We start from the raw sequence: 19,058 nt of genomic DNA on the forward strand, positions 1-19,058 counted from the left end.
GTAGCATTCAGCAACCAAACTAACGTCTATTGTCAATGCTAGATATCGTACTAGTTGCATTACTATATTGGATGTATCGGGGAGTTGTTTGGGCATTGTTTGCCGGTGCATCATGAAACAAGCTTAGCGTTGTTGAAACACGAGGACTGTTGTAGTCGAAGTCGTTGGCATTAGCAGTTTACAGTAACTTATATAAGTATGAATGCTAAATATTTATATTCTGAACTTGAAGACACTCTACTATTTAAACATGGGTCTGGAATGTTTGGGCCTGGATTGTTTTGCATGTTTGGAACTTTTCTGCAGAGCAGAACTTGAACTTTTGATTCCACTAGTAATTAGAATAGGAGATATCTAGACTTCGGCATTCTACTGTTGTAAAATTGCTTAGTTGAAAGTAGCATACACACACACAACCAAACATACAACACAGGATTTCGGCTGTTTAACTTATTTTCTTAGATAGACTTAAATATATAACCTTACGTTTAAATACTGTTAGATAGCAGACATAAAATTTACTTCAACACCCATCGTCCTCCCTTCACTTTTTTTTTCTTCACATCGTTCATCAAGTCCTTTCTTACTACTTGCCATAGGTTTAGGCAAGGTATTTCAAGTCCAACTTGTCGCCAACTTCTGAGATAGCAGCCAAGGCCATATCAATATCTTCCATGGTATGAGAGCTACTGAGACAAAATCTAGCCCGACTTTCCGTGACTGGCGTGACATAAAGGACAGCGTAAGTAATGGAATGGGTGCTTTAAACGTTGTAATTGCGATGGACATACCTGGAGTCGCGGGAAAGCCGGCGATGACCACAGCAACACCCCTCTCCAGCATCTCGTAACTAAATGGTCCAATCTTACAAGGTTGGCAAAGCAAGACGGGAACTACCGGCGAGTTATCATCCCCCATTACAAGGAAACCGTGACCCTTAAGTCCATCACGGAATCGACGAGTAAGTTTAGCCAAGTGCTCAATACGACGTCGTCCATCACTAGTACCATCTTCTCCCATTATGATGGTCATCGAGGTATAGATTTGTTGCAATACGGGTATAGACATAGATTCAGCAAAAATGGAAGAGTGGTTGTATAGACGAATTCGATTAATCAAGTCCCGACTACCGGATATATAGCCTCCAGCGGCGCTGAATGCTTTGGTAAAGGTACCCTGGAAGTTTGGAAAGAATTCTGTGAGTATTGATGTCGGACAGAATTCGTCGGGAACACTAGTATTCATACCATAAGAATGTCTACTTCACGGGGGTTAACACCGTAAAAGTCGCAGACACCACGTCCTTTAGGTCCAATGGCACCAATAGAGTGAGCCTCATCAATGTACAAAAAGAACTAGACGAGCGAGAACAAATTAGTGTTAGCGCCGTATCGTATCAATGTTGCCCCCAACTGGATCTTACTTTGTATTTACGTTTCAATTCCAAAATCTGAGGTAGAGGGCAGATCGTTCCTTCCATCGAGTACAATCCTTCAACGACAACCAAAATCTTCTTCCAGGGAATGTACAAGCTACTATTCTTGCCGCCTTGACCATTAGCGATAGCATCTCGAAGGACTTTTTCCAGAGAGTTCATATCATTATGTTTAAACGACTTGATGGATGCACCAGAGATACGACAACCGTAGACCAACGAGGCATGATTCAGTGCGTCGGAGATGACGAGACTACCCTGTAAATCCAAAGAGTGGTCAGATGTGATGCTGAGTAAGTGATTTCCTGCATATAGGTATCACAAGCAAGAGCGCGAGGAGGGAAAAAACTGCCACGCCATCTCACCTGTTCAACGATAGCTGGCAAGGTGGTTGAGTTTGTGGCAAACCCCATCGAGAGTACCACTGCGTCTTCTTGACCAATATATCGAGCAACGAGTCGTTCAACATCCGTGTGGAGAGTGGTGCTACCAGCTTCCATTCGAGGTGATGACGTGGTCATTCCAAACTTTTCCAAAGCTTCTTCGACAGCGTCAGCACATGGCCCGTGAGATTGAGCAAAACCAAGATAGTTGTAAGAGCTCAAGTTTAACACTGTTTGAGTTCGGCCAGTCAGTGTGAATGTCTTGTTATAGTCGTCACTGACGCGTTCCAGAATGGTTAGATGGGACCCTGGCACACCAGTGATTGGACGATGGAAGCAGTCCTACGTAGGGGATGATTTGTTAGTTGCAAATTTACACGCGACACGTATAACACAGATCTTGCTTGATTAAAACCTGCGGGCGAGCACTCACCTTGATGAAACGATAGAATTGAGCACGGAAAAAGACCTCGAAGCCTTCGTTCAGGGGAGCATAACCAGGTTTAAGGGCATCGTTCGAGCTACCGTGTGTTTGGTTAGCGACTGGTAAAACCATGTAAAGCAGTATAGCAAAACAAGTGAAGAGAGACCATAGCAAGACTTACATATAGCCAAGAATATAATGTCTGACAAAATGAGCGAGCTGCTGACACGCGTTGCGAATTATTCCAATGCAAGCCAAGATGATAAATCCAGTGTAGGTTAGAGCCGTGACCCGTAGTGGAGGTTCTAGTTCAGTGTGATGTGGCTTGACAGCTTTACGATGAGCAGGATAATACGATGCATTATTGCTATCCACGGTTGGTAGTCGCTTGGTATACAGGGGTTTGGTGGTTTGCTCCATAGAAATAGCAAATAGCAAATCGGCAGCTCCTTTTCCCATTTTTGAATACTAGTATGATGAATTAGATGTTAGGTAGTTGATTGCCAGTCCTCTTGGAGGTGATGGACTGCTCTCTGGGATTTTGTCGGGTTTTTGTAGTGGTGTGTTGCTTTGATGAGGTGAGGCTTTTTTAATTACTCTAAGCATGCGGCCGCTGCTAAGGCAAAGATGTTTTGCATATAAAGCGAAGCAAACGCCATGGCCAGCATGTGCTTGCGACTATTGCATCGCGCATCCATCCTCCCAATGATGTTCTGAAGTTTTGATTCGCGTTTTATTTGCCTGTTCGACTTAAATATTTCCTTTCGGACATTTTCGTCACATCATAAATACCAATCCCCTCCCTTATACAAGCTGACGACTTCAATGAATATTTACATTTGACAAGGTGATCTCACTTCTTGACCTTCTTTCTGTATACCAACTTGAGCTCCTTATTCACAGTCTTGCTCTTAAAGGTTACCAACTGAATGTGAGTATTCCCTTCATCTTCGAGCGACCAGATGGTGACAGACGACCACTTTCCATTGATATCTCTAGCATGAGTGACGCCATTGCCATTCTATGGTTGAAACGAAGAATAAGGCGTCAGGAACGAAACATATCTCCCAGACGCACGGGTTTGCAGTTTGCTCAAAAACCACTGATCCGAAGCTAGCCGCGTGAGCAAATTCATGATCTCGTACCTCATCTCGATAATTCCTGGTGTGCATCTGACCCCACCACTAATAAATATGGATGTGTATGGACACGTCAGTTTTCACATGTTGCGAAACATTGTCGAATCTTAACTTTAACGGCCCATTTCCACATTGCGCTGAATGAATATCACTAAATTACCGGATGCGTCTCGATTCTTTCCACACCATCGAACAAGTATACATCGGTTTGATTTTGCAAGTCCACCACCACTAGCTTATCGACTGGTTCCAATTCATGCTTCATGTCAAAGGCAATAGTAACTAGCTTGCTGAGCTGTCGTAATATGAAACTCATTCCTTGAGCTGCCAGCACATCCTTGGCGAAAAACATAGAACTGTGTGAGTTTGTGATTTCTAGGCTTGAACTCTACATTAGAGACTCACCTGATATGGAGTAGTGGCAGATGCATCCTCGACCCAATAGCCAGTAAAGTCCACCAATTGAGCCATGGTGCTGGCCCCTTGAACCAACAATGTTATGTTTTGTGAAAAAGATGGAATCAATCCGTTGCAAGAGCTTCAGTTGGTCTGTCAAAGCAACGCTTATACGACGCCACGTATTATGCGCATTTAAATGCCAAGAAAATCAAGTCTCAGCTGCTCAGCAACAGCTAGAGGCGCTCACATTGTGCTGGGCATCACAACAGCCAACAGCTCAACCAATGATGTTTGATTTCGATGTTATGTACTATACTAATTATTTAAAACAATAGATAAACCAATAGAATCGTGCATAGTAAGGACATGAATGAAGTTTTAACCGAATCTGCTGTATTGCTAGTTACGGGAACCGTTGACGTGGCAGTTCCAGTCCCATTCAACGCTATTGGAGTGTAACCAACCGAGTCACAGCTGCTATCATTCACATGGATTAGTGCCATTTAAGTTGGTGTTTTCAAAGTTGTCAAAAATCGCGAGGTGATCCAGTGCCAAATACATTCATCAACAAATATGTGTACAGCAACCAAATTCATACCATTCCCATATCCTCGTGCTGAATCGTATGACAGTGCAGAACCACGGGACTAGTAAAGTCCTTTGGCATGAACCTGATCGTGACTCCATTAGCAAACGCGTAGAGAATGTCTCGCCATTCACCCAATCTCACAACAGCTGTATTCAATATCGTCATGGTCGAAACTTTCTGGATTTGGAAGCTATTGAAGGTGTTAACAATGTGACTGCTGATGGGCTCAAGCTCGTATGTACATTTCAATTACTTGCCAGTTGACATGAATATGCAACATGTGGGATCCAGTGCCTGGTGTCGTCGCTCCGACTGTGTTGCTGGCTGCAGCAGAATATTCTCCAAATTGAGATAATCTTGGGAATGCGGAACAAATGTGAATGTATATGTCTCGTGAAGGACACTGTTTCTTTCAGGTCAGACACAGGATTACATTTGCATCACCTTGTCAAGACAATCTTGTTCCAGATATGGATAGGGGGCATTAAGCCGTTGGAATGCAATCCGATTCACTTGCTCGCCAGCAGTTCCACTGGGGTACTTGTCGGTGTCAATACGTCAAGAAAACCAAGAACAACAGCATGATACCACTGTTGACCAGTCTAAACAAGGACGCAGATCCAGCAGTAACTGTCACGGTTGGTTGATATTGACCATTAACCGTACACGCTTGCAATGGAACAGACGATGAAGCAAACACTGGATTCGGTGTTATTGTCTGCGTCTTTTCAGCAGCATACAAGTATCCAGCCGAAATGTTTGTGTAATCCATCATGCTGAATGTCAAAGACACCCCCGAGTCATTGCCAGCAAAGTGTACATATTGTAATACCATGATTTGGGTGTTGGTTGACGCGTATAGTGTTGCCAAGTCTACTGGTAGTGTAGTAGTCGCACTTGTTTGCATGACAAGTGCACCAGCTAGACCCCCCGTTAACTGAAGAGCGGCTGCACCATGTCTGTGTGGGTGATACCAAAAGAAGCCTGGCATCTGGTTGCCCCGAGTTCTGACTGATATTGTAATGGTTCAGGATGGACTTTTGAAAGTTATGACCTTATCAGTTCACCTTCGTTGCCTGTATGTATAGTCTCTTAATTGACCGGGCAGGACGTACGAGCTGACATATGGAGACACGTGTATACCATGAGTGTGAAATTAGTATCAGGGCTTAGAGGTTAAAAATGTGAGATTTGGAATAACAGCGACAAATTTTAAGGTTGAAGTGAAGAAGATCAAGACGTTTATGTCCTCACCAGTGGAAACTATTGTCATGATAGCTACATTCTGCAACTGAGGTGTTCGTGGAAAGCTCTTTGGTGATTCACATCGTACATCCAAACAAGCGGAATTGGTGAGACTGGAATTGCAAACATACAAACGGGATTTTATGCTCATAAATACGATTATCTTACGTTCTTCCAGGACTCATATAAATTGTCGGCCCAGGATTTCACAGCACACCGTTGTAATAATACAGACGAGACTGGAAGTTGACGAAGTCTTCCACAGAGTACGTCCCCTGCTTCACAGCTCCACCACTGGAGATCCATTGCAATACACAGGTTGAGATTGTATCAACGCCGCAGATTCAATTTGCGTCACATAGGTAAAATGCACCACCAATACCAGCCATTTTGGCATCATTCCGCGTCTGATGCAGGGCGATAGCAACGTCCAAATAGTGCTTTCGAGCTTGAAAATGCATTCGAAAGTGAGGGGGTGCTGGGTGATTGTTTTGACGAGCAAAGCCTAACTAGAACTTTGGGATTCACGAACGGTAGATATTCACCCTCCTGCAGAATCGACTTGGCACGCATTATTAGTATGACCATTACCATGCCAGCTGGTCCTACGGGCATCAAGTTCTTACGAACGCCTGATGAACGATTCAACAACTTGCCAGGATTTCCATTCAAGGCGAACTACTTTCAGGTATGCAGCTGAGCTATAATTGTGAGCTATGAACGGAACGCCCTGGCTATACGAACATCTTCGGACGGTTGCGGTACTGACCTTTTCGGTTCTCTTCACGATTCAAGCTGTGATCTTCGTTTTTTTTGTTTATGACGATGCCATCTGAAGATGTGAGTAAACTTGACGAATGCCATCATTTTTGCCTAGTTTGGCGATCTTCGAATCCATTATCTTGATGAAAGAGGTGCTATCTATGATCCAGTCACCAACGTGACTGTCGATTCGCCACCTGAAGGTGCTGTGTTGAAGGAAGAGACCTGGCTCTGTTTACATGGTAGGTGTCTTTATCGCCGGACAAGAATCTTCTTTTGCATACTGGGCATCTCTCGGGTTTCACTGTTTTGCCAACGATGAACGATTCACGTCTCATACAACCAACTTTGTCAAATAGGCGAGCCAAGTTGGTCTTATCTGTATCGTAAAATGATTCCCAAGATCTTGAATTCTCGCGGAAGGACTGCTGTTGCATATTCAGATCCACCAACATATATTCGTCGACGTATCATTGCTCCTGATTTAATCGGCTTTGGTAAATCGGACAAACCAACGGACATGAAGGCGTACACCGTTACATTACACCGTAACATGTTGCTATACCTGATTCTCCATCTGGATCTGACCAATATTACGTTGGTGTGTCAAGGTAATTCAAGATGCGTGAGTTTTGGAGGACGTCGTAAAGCTAACTTCTCATGCAATTTCGACCAGACTGGGGAGGACTTCTTGGACTTACTCTACCTCATGAATGTGAGTCTGAAATACTTTGTTGAGATATGTGTCGTGTTTTGTATTCTGACTGTATCGCTGGTTCTAGTTCCTGGTCGATTTAACCGCTTGATGATCATGAACACGAGTCTGCCATTTGGTATGATTGGCTCTTAGAATTTGCGAATAATGCCCCGATTCCACACTAACCGCTCTCACTCCAGCTGCTAATCTGCCACCAGCATTCAAGCAATGGCGTCAATTCTCCATAGACAATGAAGATCTACCGGTGGGAAACGTGCTGTATATGGGATCAGGAGGAATATTATCAGACGAAGAAATAGAGGCTTATGATGCACCCTTCCCAAGCATTGAGTATAAGGCTGGTGCTCGTATCTTCCCAAGTCTCGTGCCTGATGCTGAAAAGGCTACCCAGGACGGACCACAATATGCAGCCAAAGCTCTGGAGTATTACTCAAAGGCTAAAGATCTGACAGTGCTTATTGTGCACGGAAATCAAGATCGGATCTTTGCAACCATGATGGGAACGGTAGCGATGCATGGTTAAGACTGGTTTGTTGAGATCATTACTTACAACCCCACCGTTTAGGCCGCCTACTTCACTGCATCAGGATGTGGCTACATTTCACTACCAGCAAATCATTTCGTGCAAGAATTTGCCGATGAGTGTCCATTAGTTGAGTCAGCACTCAACTTTTTTGAACAAAAAGAGTCTGGATTGACATTCATCCCTGCCAAACTCTAATCCCGTAATTTCAAAAATAAATAAAATATCGCAGACACGCCGCTGCGACCTTCGTGTTTTTTTCCATCGCGTTTTGCGTCTCTCTCGCTCTTTCTTCCAAACCAACAGAATGTTTTTTGATCTTGACATCCCAGCGCCATCAGCTGGCAAGTCTGAAGGGCAGCCATCGCAAGCTGTCTTCCTGAATACAGCAGAAACTTGCAAGAGATGTAAGCTACCTGATAGTCAGACTCGCTAGTTTCAGTTGACGAAAAAAAGGAGCAAGCTCACACCCCCATCACAGTAGGATACCATGGAGTCGCTTACAGCACTACATTGCCTCTCAAAACAGCTCTCACCAAAGTACGCTTCCTCTATTTGAACCTTCTCTTTTTCGAAATCAACAAAAAAAGACCAACATTACATCTTCGAATAGCCATGCGACATCAAGCTCCCAAACCTGTCATCAGACGATACAAACTCACTTGCAAATCTATCATCGCATACCAAACCCGTCACGAATACAACATTTCACCAATTGACTCGTTTGACCGTCGTAGCTGAAGAATCAGCTATGAATGTTCAGTTGGTAAAACATCTTGACTACTTTGAGTAGTTTTTTTTTGTGATTCAAATATAACACCAATTTTCTAAATAGACAGCCAACAACCAAAACCTGTTAACGTACGATATCGTGGCAGTCATCCCAACATCAGAAAAAATGCTTCAGCAAGCATGCCAATCCTACGATGTAGACATTATCTGCTTGGAAATGTCGACGCGTATATCACATTATTTACGACCGTCTACTTTGAATATCGCTATACAACGTGGGATTTATTTTGAGATTAGTTATGCCGCTGCTATTCGAGGTAGGACCTTGGTCTTTTTTGGGTATGTGGCAAAGACTCTAGAGTCTCAGGCTTACGAACGGATCGTTTTAGATACAACGGCAAGGAGGAATCTATTAGGAAATGCTGCAAATCTAGTACGAGCAACACGTGGTAAAAACATTCTGGTGTCTAGTAGTGCTGCGGCTGCAATGGAATTACGTGGGCCCTACGATGTCATGAATTTGTACGTGAATTGCTTGCAATTTTCTAGAGTATTTTTTAACAGCGATCTCGACAACATAGGTGTAATCTATTTGGACTGGATCATGCTGCTGGAAAACGAGCTATCAGTGCTCACTGTCGTGCAGTCATATTTCATGCTGGTAGGTTCCCATTGATCGGTCTTTCGGTGTCTTTATTTCTCTCGCACCAACCAGTTTTCATTTCGATTACCAGCTACACGAAGACTGACATATCGTGGTGTCGCTGCTATGGAGCCCTTGTCTGCTTTAGCGAAAAGCGACGCATGGATGGTTGGTGGCAAAGACAACTTTATGGATGTCAGCGACGCACCACAAAGAGGAGAAGATGGCGACGACGATGATGAAGATGACACTATGGAATCGTAAAACCCTTCTCTGTTTAGGCATGATGCAATAAGTATATTATAATATTGTATAGCATTTTTCAATCAGTGTACAATCCCTCAATTCAATGATGCAATCACGTCTTCTACTTGAGCAGCCTTCCACAACCCATTCGCCCCCTGCGAATACAAGACTCCATCATCAATATATACTGATACACCCTTCAAGCCATTACTCATTCTATATAGAGGTTTGCCAGATGGTTGATGTACCCTGCCTGGGCCGACAGGAAGCAGTGACACGTTGCTTTGACTGCACATGAATTCTACGTAGTCCCTAAAGCTGGCAGCTACATTATCATTACGGGCAATCTTTTTTGCAGCTTCTGTCTTTTTCATGCCAAACACATCTGGTGCTAGTGTTGACGGATGTGGTACAGGAAATCCATCAATTCCCGCCTTCATCATGGTGAGTGCTGCTTTGAAGCATGCTGCCACACCAGGTTCTTGTGCAAGTTCAGTAGAGAACTTGGTCTTCCATATACGATACCACTCTCCAATCTCTTGATACTGAGCTCCAGGAGCATTGAGCCACTGATATACTATATCCAACCACGGTGCAAAGAATTCGGTTTCTAATAGTCGGGCAGTTACAGATGGTCCCATCAGAGTTTGCCATGACATTACAGCTTGGAATGGTTTGACGTTACTATTTTGTGGATTAAGGTCTAGATCGGCTCGAAGTGCTATTACTAGTTTAGGCAGTATTGATCGTGATAAGAGAGAAGCAAAGACGTCGTCGGCAAAAACCTCCTTCCATGGTGCAATCACTGTTATGGCAGATGGGTCTTCAGCACGCCAATCCGACAATGCTACAATCATACGACGACGGACTAGATCATTTATAGAGTCCATACGACCAGCTGGCACTAGAATCGGTAACCATGGATGGACCCAAGCATGAATCGGTTGAGGATCCCGTTTTGGATCCCACTGTTCTACCATTCGTTCGAGTTTAGGCACTATTAGTTGATCGAGAATGTTGAGATACAGCCATTCAGGGATAAGGCCATCGTTCGGGTGCCATGCTTCAATCAAGGCAACACAAGCATCTGGGGCCTTTGGATTCCAATCATTATTTATGCTCTGACGAATACGAGGGAGCCAGATTGTATATAGCATCGCTTCATACGGTGTCATATCACGATTTTTACTAGGTCGGGATTCGCTGGGTATAAAGAGTTTACTATGTCTTGACAGTTCTGTTTTACCAAATACAGGATCTTCGAGTGGTTCCCATGATGCAAAAGCGCGTCGTAATATGGGTGTCAGAAAAGCTACTATAGCATCTATGAGCCCATACGTAGTATACTCTTCCTGATATGTCGTCTTAAACTGCTGAAAGATGTCTTCCAACGCCGACAATGATGGGAAATGGCGTTGTTCTATAGAAGCAGTTGATAACCGAGTAGCTGTCTTGGATGCCCTATCTACTAATTCAACTACTTCCTTTGCCCTTTGCAGACTTTGACCTTCTAAATCTAGCATACTGGATAATCGAGCAGTGTCCTTTTCGATTTGAGCTTGTTTGGTGGTCTCAATTCGAAGCTGGCGAGTAAGATGCACGAGTTCTGACTCGGCTAGATCTGCAATAAGTCTTACATTGTGACGTAGCTCGGGTAGCCGTTGTGTTGAATCAAAGACCGACCATTGTGTCTTTTGTGACAAGTCACTCAATACTCGAGTTTCTTTACCCGTCATATCTATAATCTTGGTAGTTGAGGCAGACGATGATACTGGTGCTATTGGCACTACCCCCGCTTCTTCTTGCTCCTTTATTAACTCATCAACAGTCTTGTACCGTTTTTGAGCCTTCTTTTTACGTCCACGTTTGCCTTCATCAGCAGCAATACCAGCGGCCTTCTTTTTCCATGCTTCAGCTTTTTGTTTGACAGCAGGTTTGGCACCTTCTTCATCCGATGATTCATATTCACGACCTGTTGCTTTTTGTTGTTCTTTCACTGCGTCTGTTCGTTCATCAAAGTCTTTAAAAGATAAACCCATACGAGTAGGCCGTAACTTGACATCTATTGGAGCCGTTATACCTTCACCACCACGTCCAAGACCTGCTCCTGGTACATAACCCATCTTTTGCATGAGTTTGAGACCTATACCTTTAGTATGTTTTTCGAATTTACCAAAGTCCTTGTCTACTGATTTAGGTGGTGTCGGTTTGACTGCTGGTTCTGGTGTATCACTGACACTACGTTTATCATTACGTGGTCGTTCACTAGGTGCTGCCACAGTCCTGACACTAGGAGCAGTATTACTGGGCGGAGGTTTCGACGCCATGACGGATGCACGTAGTGCTTGAGCAGCGTCACGATTGGACTTGAGCTGTATAGGCTGAGATGGTAGTTTTGATGGTACAGGACTGCTGCGTTCCGCACTAAACTCTCCTGTAGCAAATCCCAGTCCAGATCCAAAACCTAGGCCAGACCCACCAAAGGAAGGGCGATCATTCTCTTCTCCTTCTTCCTCGTCTTCTGCGAATGCTTGTCTCTTTGAAGGGCGAGGAGGTGGTTGGTACTTGTCTTCATCCATGTCGTCGTTCAGCCTAGTATCGTCTTGATCCATATCTTGGTAACGACGATCTTGATCATCTTCATCGGGTGTAGTAGCTGGGAGCTTTGATGAGCTGACGAATTTGACTCCTGTGTCGTATTTAGACTTGGTTGGCTTTTTGGGACGATTTTTAGATGATTTCGTGTCTTCGTCACTATCTTCTCCAAATACACCATATAGCGCATCTTCTTTGCCATCACGAGTGCTCCTTCCACGCTTGCCTATGATTAGATAGAAAGGTACTTAGCATTGAAAACACTATCCGTAGCAAACAACGAAACTTGCCTTGACGTCTAAAGAGCAGGGCTTCCTCTCTTAAGTCGTCGTCTTCTGGCAGTTCATCATCTTCCTGATCATCGTCACTGCTGTCTCCATCGTCCTCGTCGAGAACTCGTTTCCTACGTCCCATTGCTTCGATTGTCGAATTTATTTGTAGAAACTTGCAAGCTTCACGAGCTTCTAATCATGCCAAAGCTGAAAGGACTAGAGGAGTCAATGTCTTTCAAAAATGATAACGCGATCAAAGGTTAAAAAGAGCCGTGATACGCGAAGAGCTTGTGATTCGAAAATTCATGTCATCGATTGGCGCAAATCGAGCTCAAAACAGCAAGTCAGTTCACAAATCATCTAAATTTGGACCTGATGATCACACCGAACACGTAAATTGTTCTACTGTAAGGCGTTCTGTGTCGTTTTGCGTCCTCATCGAAACTTCTGACTATTGACATACAACTTAAACTAATACACCGTTCGGACCCCATTGGACCTATCTAGGCCATGTCAGGCACACCGCGTATCTATCCAGCCTCTTGGAGTGACGAACTCAGGAAGGAAGTAGCTCTCCTTCATGCCTCCCGGAGCTTGGAGCAAGCGTATTCCAATCTAAAGAATCCAGCTCGTACACGAAAGGCTATTGAGGAGATGATGTACTTTCCTCTACCTGCTGGAGTTGACGTAGAGTCTGTCTCCATCCCTAGGTACGTTTGTTGCGTTGTAATCTCAAATCGTGGGTTACATTTGACAAAGATCTGTTGATCTGTTGTCGCAAACCCTGAAGACGTCAAGGTGTTTTCTCCATATCACGTTCTCCAATTCGTTCCATGAAAGTGCTAAATCTCATAATACAAATCGCCACAAACCTCCTAGAGTTGCTACACCTGGTCTAGATTCCAACCCTCAAGGCAAAATTGCCGCAGAGTGGCTGGCACCAGCAGGCAAACTTCATGATGCCTCGCTTCCAGTGGTACTATACCTTCATGGAGGTGCCTACGTGTGGTAAACTTTTGGGTTTTCAATTGACCATTCGACTTCACTGTCGACAACGTCAACCCATTCAACCCATTTTCAATCAGGATGAGCCCTAAGACTCACAGAATCATCACTGCCAAGCTGGCTCTAAAAAACATTAGAGTCCTGTCAGTAGACTATAGAATGGGGCCTGAAGAGCCTTTCCCTGCTGCAGTTGTCGATGCTTTTTCAGCCTACAAATTCTTGCTGGCTGAAAAGATTGACTTGAACAGAGTTGTCATCAGCGGTGACTCAGCAGGCATGTGATTTCCAAGTCCATTTGGCATCGCTGCATCTTTCCTTTAAACCAAACCCTCTCGCTCACACTGCACTATGACGCAGGTGCTGGACTAACAGTTGCTCTGATGCTCTATCTACGAGATCGTAACGAGACATATCCTGCTGGTTGGGCTCCTTTAACTCCATGGATTGACCTCAGATGCGATGCACCTAGCGAACATATCGGACAAGAATTCAGGTATTGCAATGCTACGTGACCGATGAAGCTTTTCAAGATCTGTGACAACTCCAAAATTAGATGCGACGTTGTTGAACGAGACCTTTTGCTACCAAATGTACACGCTTACACCGGCGGTGACAATGGCCTCAACGCAACAAACCATCTGGTATCTCCTATCTTGGATTTGGGGTCTAAAGGACGTCAGTTTCCACCGATTTGGCTCTCGACTGGAACCACAGATTCATTCTTGGCTGAAACTATCTACTTGGCATTGACTCGTTTGCAGTCAAGTGAATCGGTTCACTTGTTGATTTACGAGGACCTGTACGTAGCACCCTTTTCAATTTGGTGGCATTCATGAGTAACAAAACCTGTTGATTTGACGATACCTTACATAGGTTCCATGCTTTTCAACTCCGTCCTGGAGCATCGGCTGCAGCTGACAATGCTATTGAAAGGCAATGTGACTTTATAAAGACGGTAACATCAGGAGGAACTTTAAAAATCAAGAACCAGTTGACTTCCTTAAAGGCAAATACATTTGAAGAGGTAACTCTGTCCGCTGCTGATGTGAAGAATACTCTGAAAAAACTGATTGACCGTGCAGACGCCATCAGTAAACGTGATTATGAACCGTATCGTCAAATGGCGAATACTTCAGATGCCACGGATAATGCTCGTTTGTAGTTTGTGCTGAATATATAGTAATTCATAGGTTTTATAGTCATGACTGTTGACAGAATGATAAAATAGCAGATAGAGAGGCTGTGTGGGCGTCGGTAATTCAACACTTACTTTGAATTCGTCTGAAAGCATTGCGTCGAGAGTTCTTCTCTGGAAAGCTAACTTCTCACGTTTTGCGTCCAAACTTCAACTTACCTTTTATTTTTTTCATGTTTTAGTTTTATCACCGTTTGTCGTAGCGATCCTTTATTGAAGCAATATCAAGACAATGACAGAGACATCAGAGAGAGTATATCCAGCCTCCTGGAATGCTGAACTTAGAAAAGAAATAGCCATGTTTCATTCGGCAATGGGGACAGAGCGAACAGCCCTCAATCTGAAAAATCCAGTGCGCGTGAGGAAGGGTATTGAACAAATGATGGAGTTTCCGCTACCGGCTGGAGTCGAGGTACTGTCTGTCTCCATCCCGAGGTAAACTCTGTTTATTGTGAATGATCTTATTCACATCGCATTTCGCGGATTTTCATTTGGTGGGCGTCGAAAGGGTGTCGAACCTCTGCCTGAGCTGTTACGTAACGAGCCAGCCGCTAACAATGAACCCATAAAATTTCCAGTCTCACTATTCTTTCGTTACGAAATTCGTAGAGTCGCCTCACCTGGACTGGATTCCAACCCACACGGTGAAATCCCTTGTGAATGGCTAGCGCCATCGGGCAAATTGAACGATTTATCACTTCCGGTGGTGCTGTTCTTTCACGGGGGTGGTTACTGCTGGTACATGTTTGAAAAAAGTCGAAAGTCATTAGGGTCCAACCTCTTAATCGTCTAATATCTCAAATCATTTGATCACCCAGGATGAGCTCCAAGACTCATAGGATTATCACAGCCCGACTCGCTCTACGAAACATTAGGGTGTTGTCAGTGGATTACAGAATGAGTCCCGAAGAACCTTTTCCAGCTGCAGTAGTCGATGCATTCTCAGCTTATAAATTCTTGTCAACTGATAATATTGATTTGCGCAGAGTTGTCATCAGTGGAGATTCTGCAGGTAATGCGGTTTGCTTTCCCTTGTTCAAGTTACTTGTGCTCCGGTTTTCGCTAACACTAAGAAGTGGCACAGGTGCTGGACTTGCGGTTGCTCTGATGATGTATCTACGTGATCGGAACGAAAAGAATCCTGCTGGGTGGGCTCCTCTAACTCCGTGGATTGACCTTCGATGTGATGCTCCAAGCCAGCATATAGGGCAGGAATTCCGGTATGTTTAATCGCATGTTTTCATGGATTACACGCGACGTTTCTTACTCTCCAAGGTCAGATCGGACGTTATTGAACGAGGCTCCTTGTTGCTGAATGTTTACGCGTACACACAAGGTGACAACGGACTTAACGCCACAAATCATTTGGTATCTCCCATACTGGATTTGGCCTCTAAAGGGCGACCATTCCCTCCTATCTGGCTCTCAACTGGAACAACGGATTCACTGTTGGCTGAAACAATAGTTTTGGCATTGACTTGTTTACGGTCCAGTGAATCAGTTCACTTGATGATTTACGAGGACATGTACGTGTAATTGAGCTCTTATTCGTGAAGGGCAAATTTTCTCAAATGAAAACCACAATGTTTAGGAACCACGCCTTTCAACTTCGTCGAACAGCGAATGCCGGCGAACATGCTATTGACAGGCAATCTGATTTCATCAAGGCTGTAACATCAGCAGGAACTTTGAAAATGAAGAATCACCTCGCCTTCGTGAAAGCAAACACATTTGAAGAGGTACCTCTGTCTGCAACTGATGTGAAAAACACTCTGAAAAGACTGATTGAGCGTGCTGAGGCCATTAGCAAACGTGATTACGAACCGTATCGCCAAATGGCGAATGCCTCGAATATCATGGTGGATTGTTCTAGTTTGTAGGATCTGATCGATATATATCATAAGTTATTAAGATCGTGCATGTTACAATGTGACAAGTGACAAGGAAGTGAGTTCTCTTCGACGCAAACCACTCGACTTCCTACTATACGCTCTATCCTCCATAGACGCGCGACGACATGAGCCTTGTGAGCCGTACTGCTTGAGTAAGGTTCGTGCACCCTGAAGACCCTGACGAAAAATTAGCTGTGTTCGTGTACACACCAAACGTGATGAACTCTTTACCCATTTCTTACATCAGCAACAATACAGAGATCTCCTTGACCATGAACTGGAAGGCAAAGGAACCATTCCGAACGGCCTGCATCTCGCCTGTACACGAAAAGCAGCACACAGATGTCGTTTCGACAGCGCATCACCTTCGCCGTGTTGTAATCGCTGACAAGTTCGCTTGCAACGATTTGGATCTCACGTAAAAGCTAGATGGGGATGGACGTCAACCATCAACAATCTACGTCGATAATCTAGTCACGAAAAAGACTTTGCCGCAGACACCGTAATCCAAGGACGGTAGCTCTCACCATCTGACAGCTACTCTTGCTTTGTAGATTGTTCACTGGGAACATTCTCTCCCACTTACGTAATCATATCTCGCCGACCTCCTTGTTTTGAGAAAAAAAGGGGTGATGTAATGGTGCAGTTTCCACCCTTGTATTAACGTGGTGCGCTGGCAAGATACAGCAGCGATATAGCTCATCGGCAACTGCAATCGATCTAAGAGGTAAGCAAGCCACTTTGATATGGCTCCCCACAGCGTTCGGGAATATGTTGTAGGGCTGAAAGGGGCAACGTTTTGTTTCTGGTGGACGAAGTGGTCAAAAGGGTCAACAACCCATGTTGCAAAAAAGCCGCCAAGCTCTTTCATCTGCAGCCTATAGTATCGGGTATTAGCTTGCGGTTAGCATTGATTGACTTTCTTCACCTGCCCCATTTTTTAGGTTAGCAATTTAGGAAAAAGTTTTACAGGCTGAGTGGGCCATCGCAACAAGTTGTAGTGAATGGTGATAGCCATATAATGTCTTACCCTGACGCTGGTAAGTCCAGATCGTGAGCATCTGGCATCGCAGCCCCACTGACAAACGTGGTTTTCCGGTTCGGTACTAGATGATTTCAACGAGTTGATCTCCGAACAGAACAACAGAGCTCATACGGCAGAGAGCATCATGACCATCCAGAATGATCCACACAATCAATTCGTCCTACCTCCTACGTCTAGAAGGCAATATGCACCGTATCCACCATTAGATTATCACCCAAGCATGGCCTATCCAGAATTAACACCATACTATTTACCAACGTCTTATCCACCCCCGACTTATGCTTTCAAGTATGATGAGGATGGTCAGTTGCTGCCCCCTCCTACAACTCCGATACCGAGCCACCCATACTATAGCTATCCAAACATACCCCCTCCGCCGTATCCTCCAATATATTCCATGCGTCCACCGCCGATATTACCACCATGCTGTCAGAGACTGCAACAACAACCTCCACTACCTGGCGGAGCTGCTCTTCCAAGGAGAAGTTCTGGACCTGTAGATCATCACCATCAACCTCATATATTAATGCCACAATACAGACCACAGCAACCAACAGGACCACCGTCACCTATATCACCTAGATCGATATCGCCTCCACCTGTTATTCAATACGAGACAGTACCTTCTGAACGCAAGAAACGAAAATCGGCAAACGCCATCGAAGTCGCAGCTCAGCGGCTTGGAGACGATGGACACCCGATTATGATACTCTCAACACGATATGTTTGCTCTCATCAAGGATGTGGCAAGACGTTCTCAACATCGTAAGTTGGTTTTTCGTTAATCGATCTCAATTTTTGGAGAGGGATTGGATTAGGCTAAACCACTTTTTTTTGAAACTCTTCTTGTAGTGGACATTTACGGAGGTAACGTTGTGGCCATTAAGGCAGTATATCTAGCGTCATCATTCGTTTCATTATCTGACATTCTCTTCTTCGCAGACATGCCAAGGCACACACCGGAATCAAACCGTATGCTTGCCCAATAGTTGGTTGTCAAAGCAAATTCTCTCGGTGAGTTTCATTTATACACGGTGTCATAAGCATTGCATTGCAATTGCTGATACGCTTGAATCAATTCTGTAAATCTCCAGCCAAGACAATTGTTCACAACACTACAAAGTGCATCAACGTCGACTTGACCAAGAACGAGAAGGACGAACATCTACATCACCAGCCTCTCAATCGAATAATACGCCAATGACAATAAATAGCCTAAATCCGTCCCCAGCTGGTACATCAACTGAATCAGATACTTCGCCGTACGAGTCGGGAAGTCCATTTGAAAATCAAGGGTAAGTAATTATCTTTTAGTTGTCAAGGAGTAGAATTGATGTGCCTTCAGGATTATGTTGGATTTCCGTATTCTTACTTTGGATATGGTGTACTTATCCCACTTACTCGTATTAGATATGACGACTATGGTTTGCCAACCTCACCAAACTTTGGTTTACCGACTCGTAATCGCATTGACATCTTGCATACACCACCAGACATCCTCACACCACCGAACTCTACTCCGGGTGGCCTGATGACACCGGCAGTGTCGACGCCAGCCTTCACACCTAAAAATGAATTGGAGGATGTGGATCTGTCACGGTTTGCCGATGCCTTGTCACAACACAATAGGATGAATGGGATTAGGAAAGGGGAAGACGATGTGTGAAAGCCTTGGCACACAAACATCCATATTAGCCATCCCAGATAACACCAAATCAGGTCAAAACGCCCAATTATCGAACTGTAAAACCTAATATTTGAATTTTTCGAAATCGCTTTCCCCATTGTAAAAAATTATAGAGTTACAGAACAAGTA

The 19,058-nt window shown here is 44.3% G+C and overlaps 6 protein-coding genes across 6 annotated transcripts; 3 read left to right on the plus strand and 3 right to left on the minus strand.

The window, feature by feature from the left end:
- Positions 1–601: 601 nt before the first annotated feature.
- Positions 602–2,701, minus strand: SmJEL517_g00717 (uncharacterized protein; the record flags this gene model as incomplete). The annotated part of the gene is made up of 7 exons (XM_031166646.1): positions 602–720; positions 792–1,176; positions 1,248–1,355; positions 1,424–1,693; positions 1,801–2,160; positions 2,252–2,339; positions 2,424–2,701. The coding sequence occupies 7 exons, from the start codon at positions 2,699–2,701 to the stop codon at positions 602–604; spliced, it is 1,608 nt and encodes a 535-aa protein (XP_031027587.1).
- Positions 2,702–3,095: 394 nt separating this feature from the next.
- On the minus strand, positions 3,096–3,852 carry SmJEL517_g00718 (uncharacterized protein; the record flags this gene model as incomplete). The annotated part of the gene is made up of 4 exons (XM_031166647.1): positions 3,096–3,263; positions 3,388–3,426; positions 3,542–3,718; positions 3,787–3,852. The coding sequence occupies 4 exons, from the start codon at positions 3,850–3,852 to the stop codon at positions 3,096–3,098; spliced, it is 450 nt and encodes a 149-aa protein (XP_031027592.1).
- Positions 3,853–7,924: 4,072 nt separating this feature from the next.
- Positions 7,925–9,256, plus strand: SmJEL517_g00719 (uncharacterized protein; the record flags this gene model as incomplete). Its single annotated transcript, XM_031166648.1, has 7 exons — positions 7,925–8,024; positions 8,099–8,157; positions 8,231–8,383; positions 8,453–8,666; positions 8,739–8,871; positions 8,931–9,010; positions 9,084–9,256. The coding sequence occupies 7 exons, from the start codon at positions 7,925–7,927 to the stop codon at positions 9,254–9,256; spliced, it is 912 nt and encodes a 303-aa protein (XP_031027591.1).
- A 77-nt stretch (positions 9,257–9,333) lies between these two features.
- SmJEL517_g00720 (uncharacterized protein) lies at positions 9,334–12,247 on the minus strand (the record flags this gene model as incomplete). Its single annotated transcript, XM_031166649.1, has 2 exons — positions 9,334–12,059; positions 12,130–12,247. The coding sequence occupies 2 exons, from the start codon at positions 12,245–12,247 to the stop codon at positions 9,334–9,336; spliced, it is 2,844 nt and encodes a 947-aa protein (XP_031027410.1).
- A 368-nt stretch (positions 12,248–12,615) lies between these two features.
- On the plus strand, positions 12,616–14,272 carry SmJEL517_g00721 (uncharacterized protein; the record flags this gene model as incomplete). The annotated part of the gene is made up of 6 exons (XM_031166650.1): positions 12,616–12,815; positions 12,985–13,113; positions 13,191–13,372; positions 13,468–13,603; positions 13,664–13,909; positions 13,984–14,272. The coding sequence occupies 6 exons, from the start codon at positions 12,616–12,618 to the stop codon at positions 14,270–14,272; spliced, it is 1,182 nt and encodes a 393-aa protein (XP_031027411.1).
- Positions 14,273–14,537: 265 nt separating this feature from the next.
- SmJEL517_g00722 (uncharacterized protein) lies at positions 14,538–18,908 on the plus strand (the record flags this gene model as incomplete). The annotated part of the gene is made up of 12 exons (XM_031166651.1): positions 14,538–14,740; positions 14,915–15,043; positions 15,124–15,317; positions 15,390–15,525; positions 15,586–15,831; positions 15,897–16,164; positions 17,147–17,237; positions 17,308–18,007; positions 18,095–18,109; positions 18,185–18,256; positions 18,337–18,537; positions 18,653–18,908. The coding sequence occupies 12 exons, from the start codon at positions 14,538–14,540 to the stop codon at positions 18,906–18,908; spliced, it is 2,511 nt and encodes an 836-aa protein (XP_031027408.1).
- Positions 18,909–19,058: the final 150 nt, after the last annotated feature.

The sequence above is a fragment of the Synchytrium microbalum genome (assembly GCF_006535985.1).
Source record: "Synchytrium microbalum strain JEL517 chromosome Unknown SmJEL517_scf0002, whole genome shotgun sequence".
In the NCBI taxonomy this organism is placed as follows: domain Eukaryota; kingdom Fungi; phylum Chytridiomycota; class Chytridiomycetes; order Synchytriales; family Synchytriaceae; genus Synchytrium; species Synchytrium microbalum.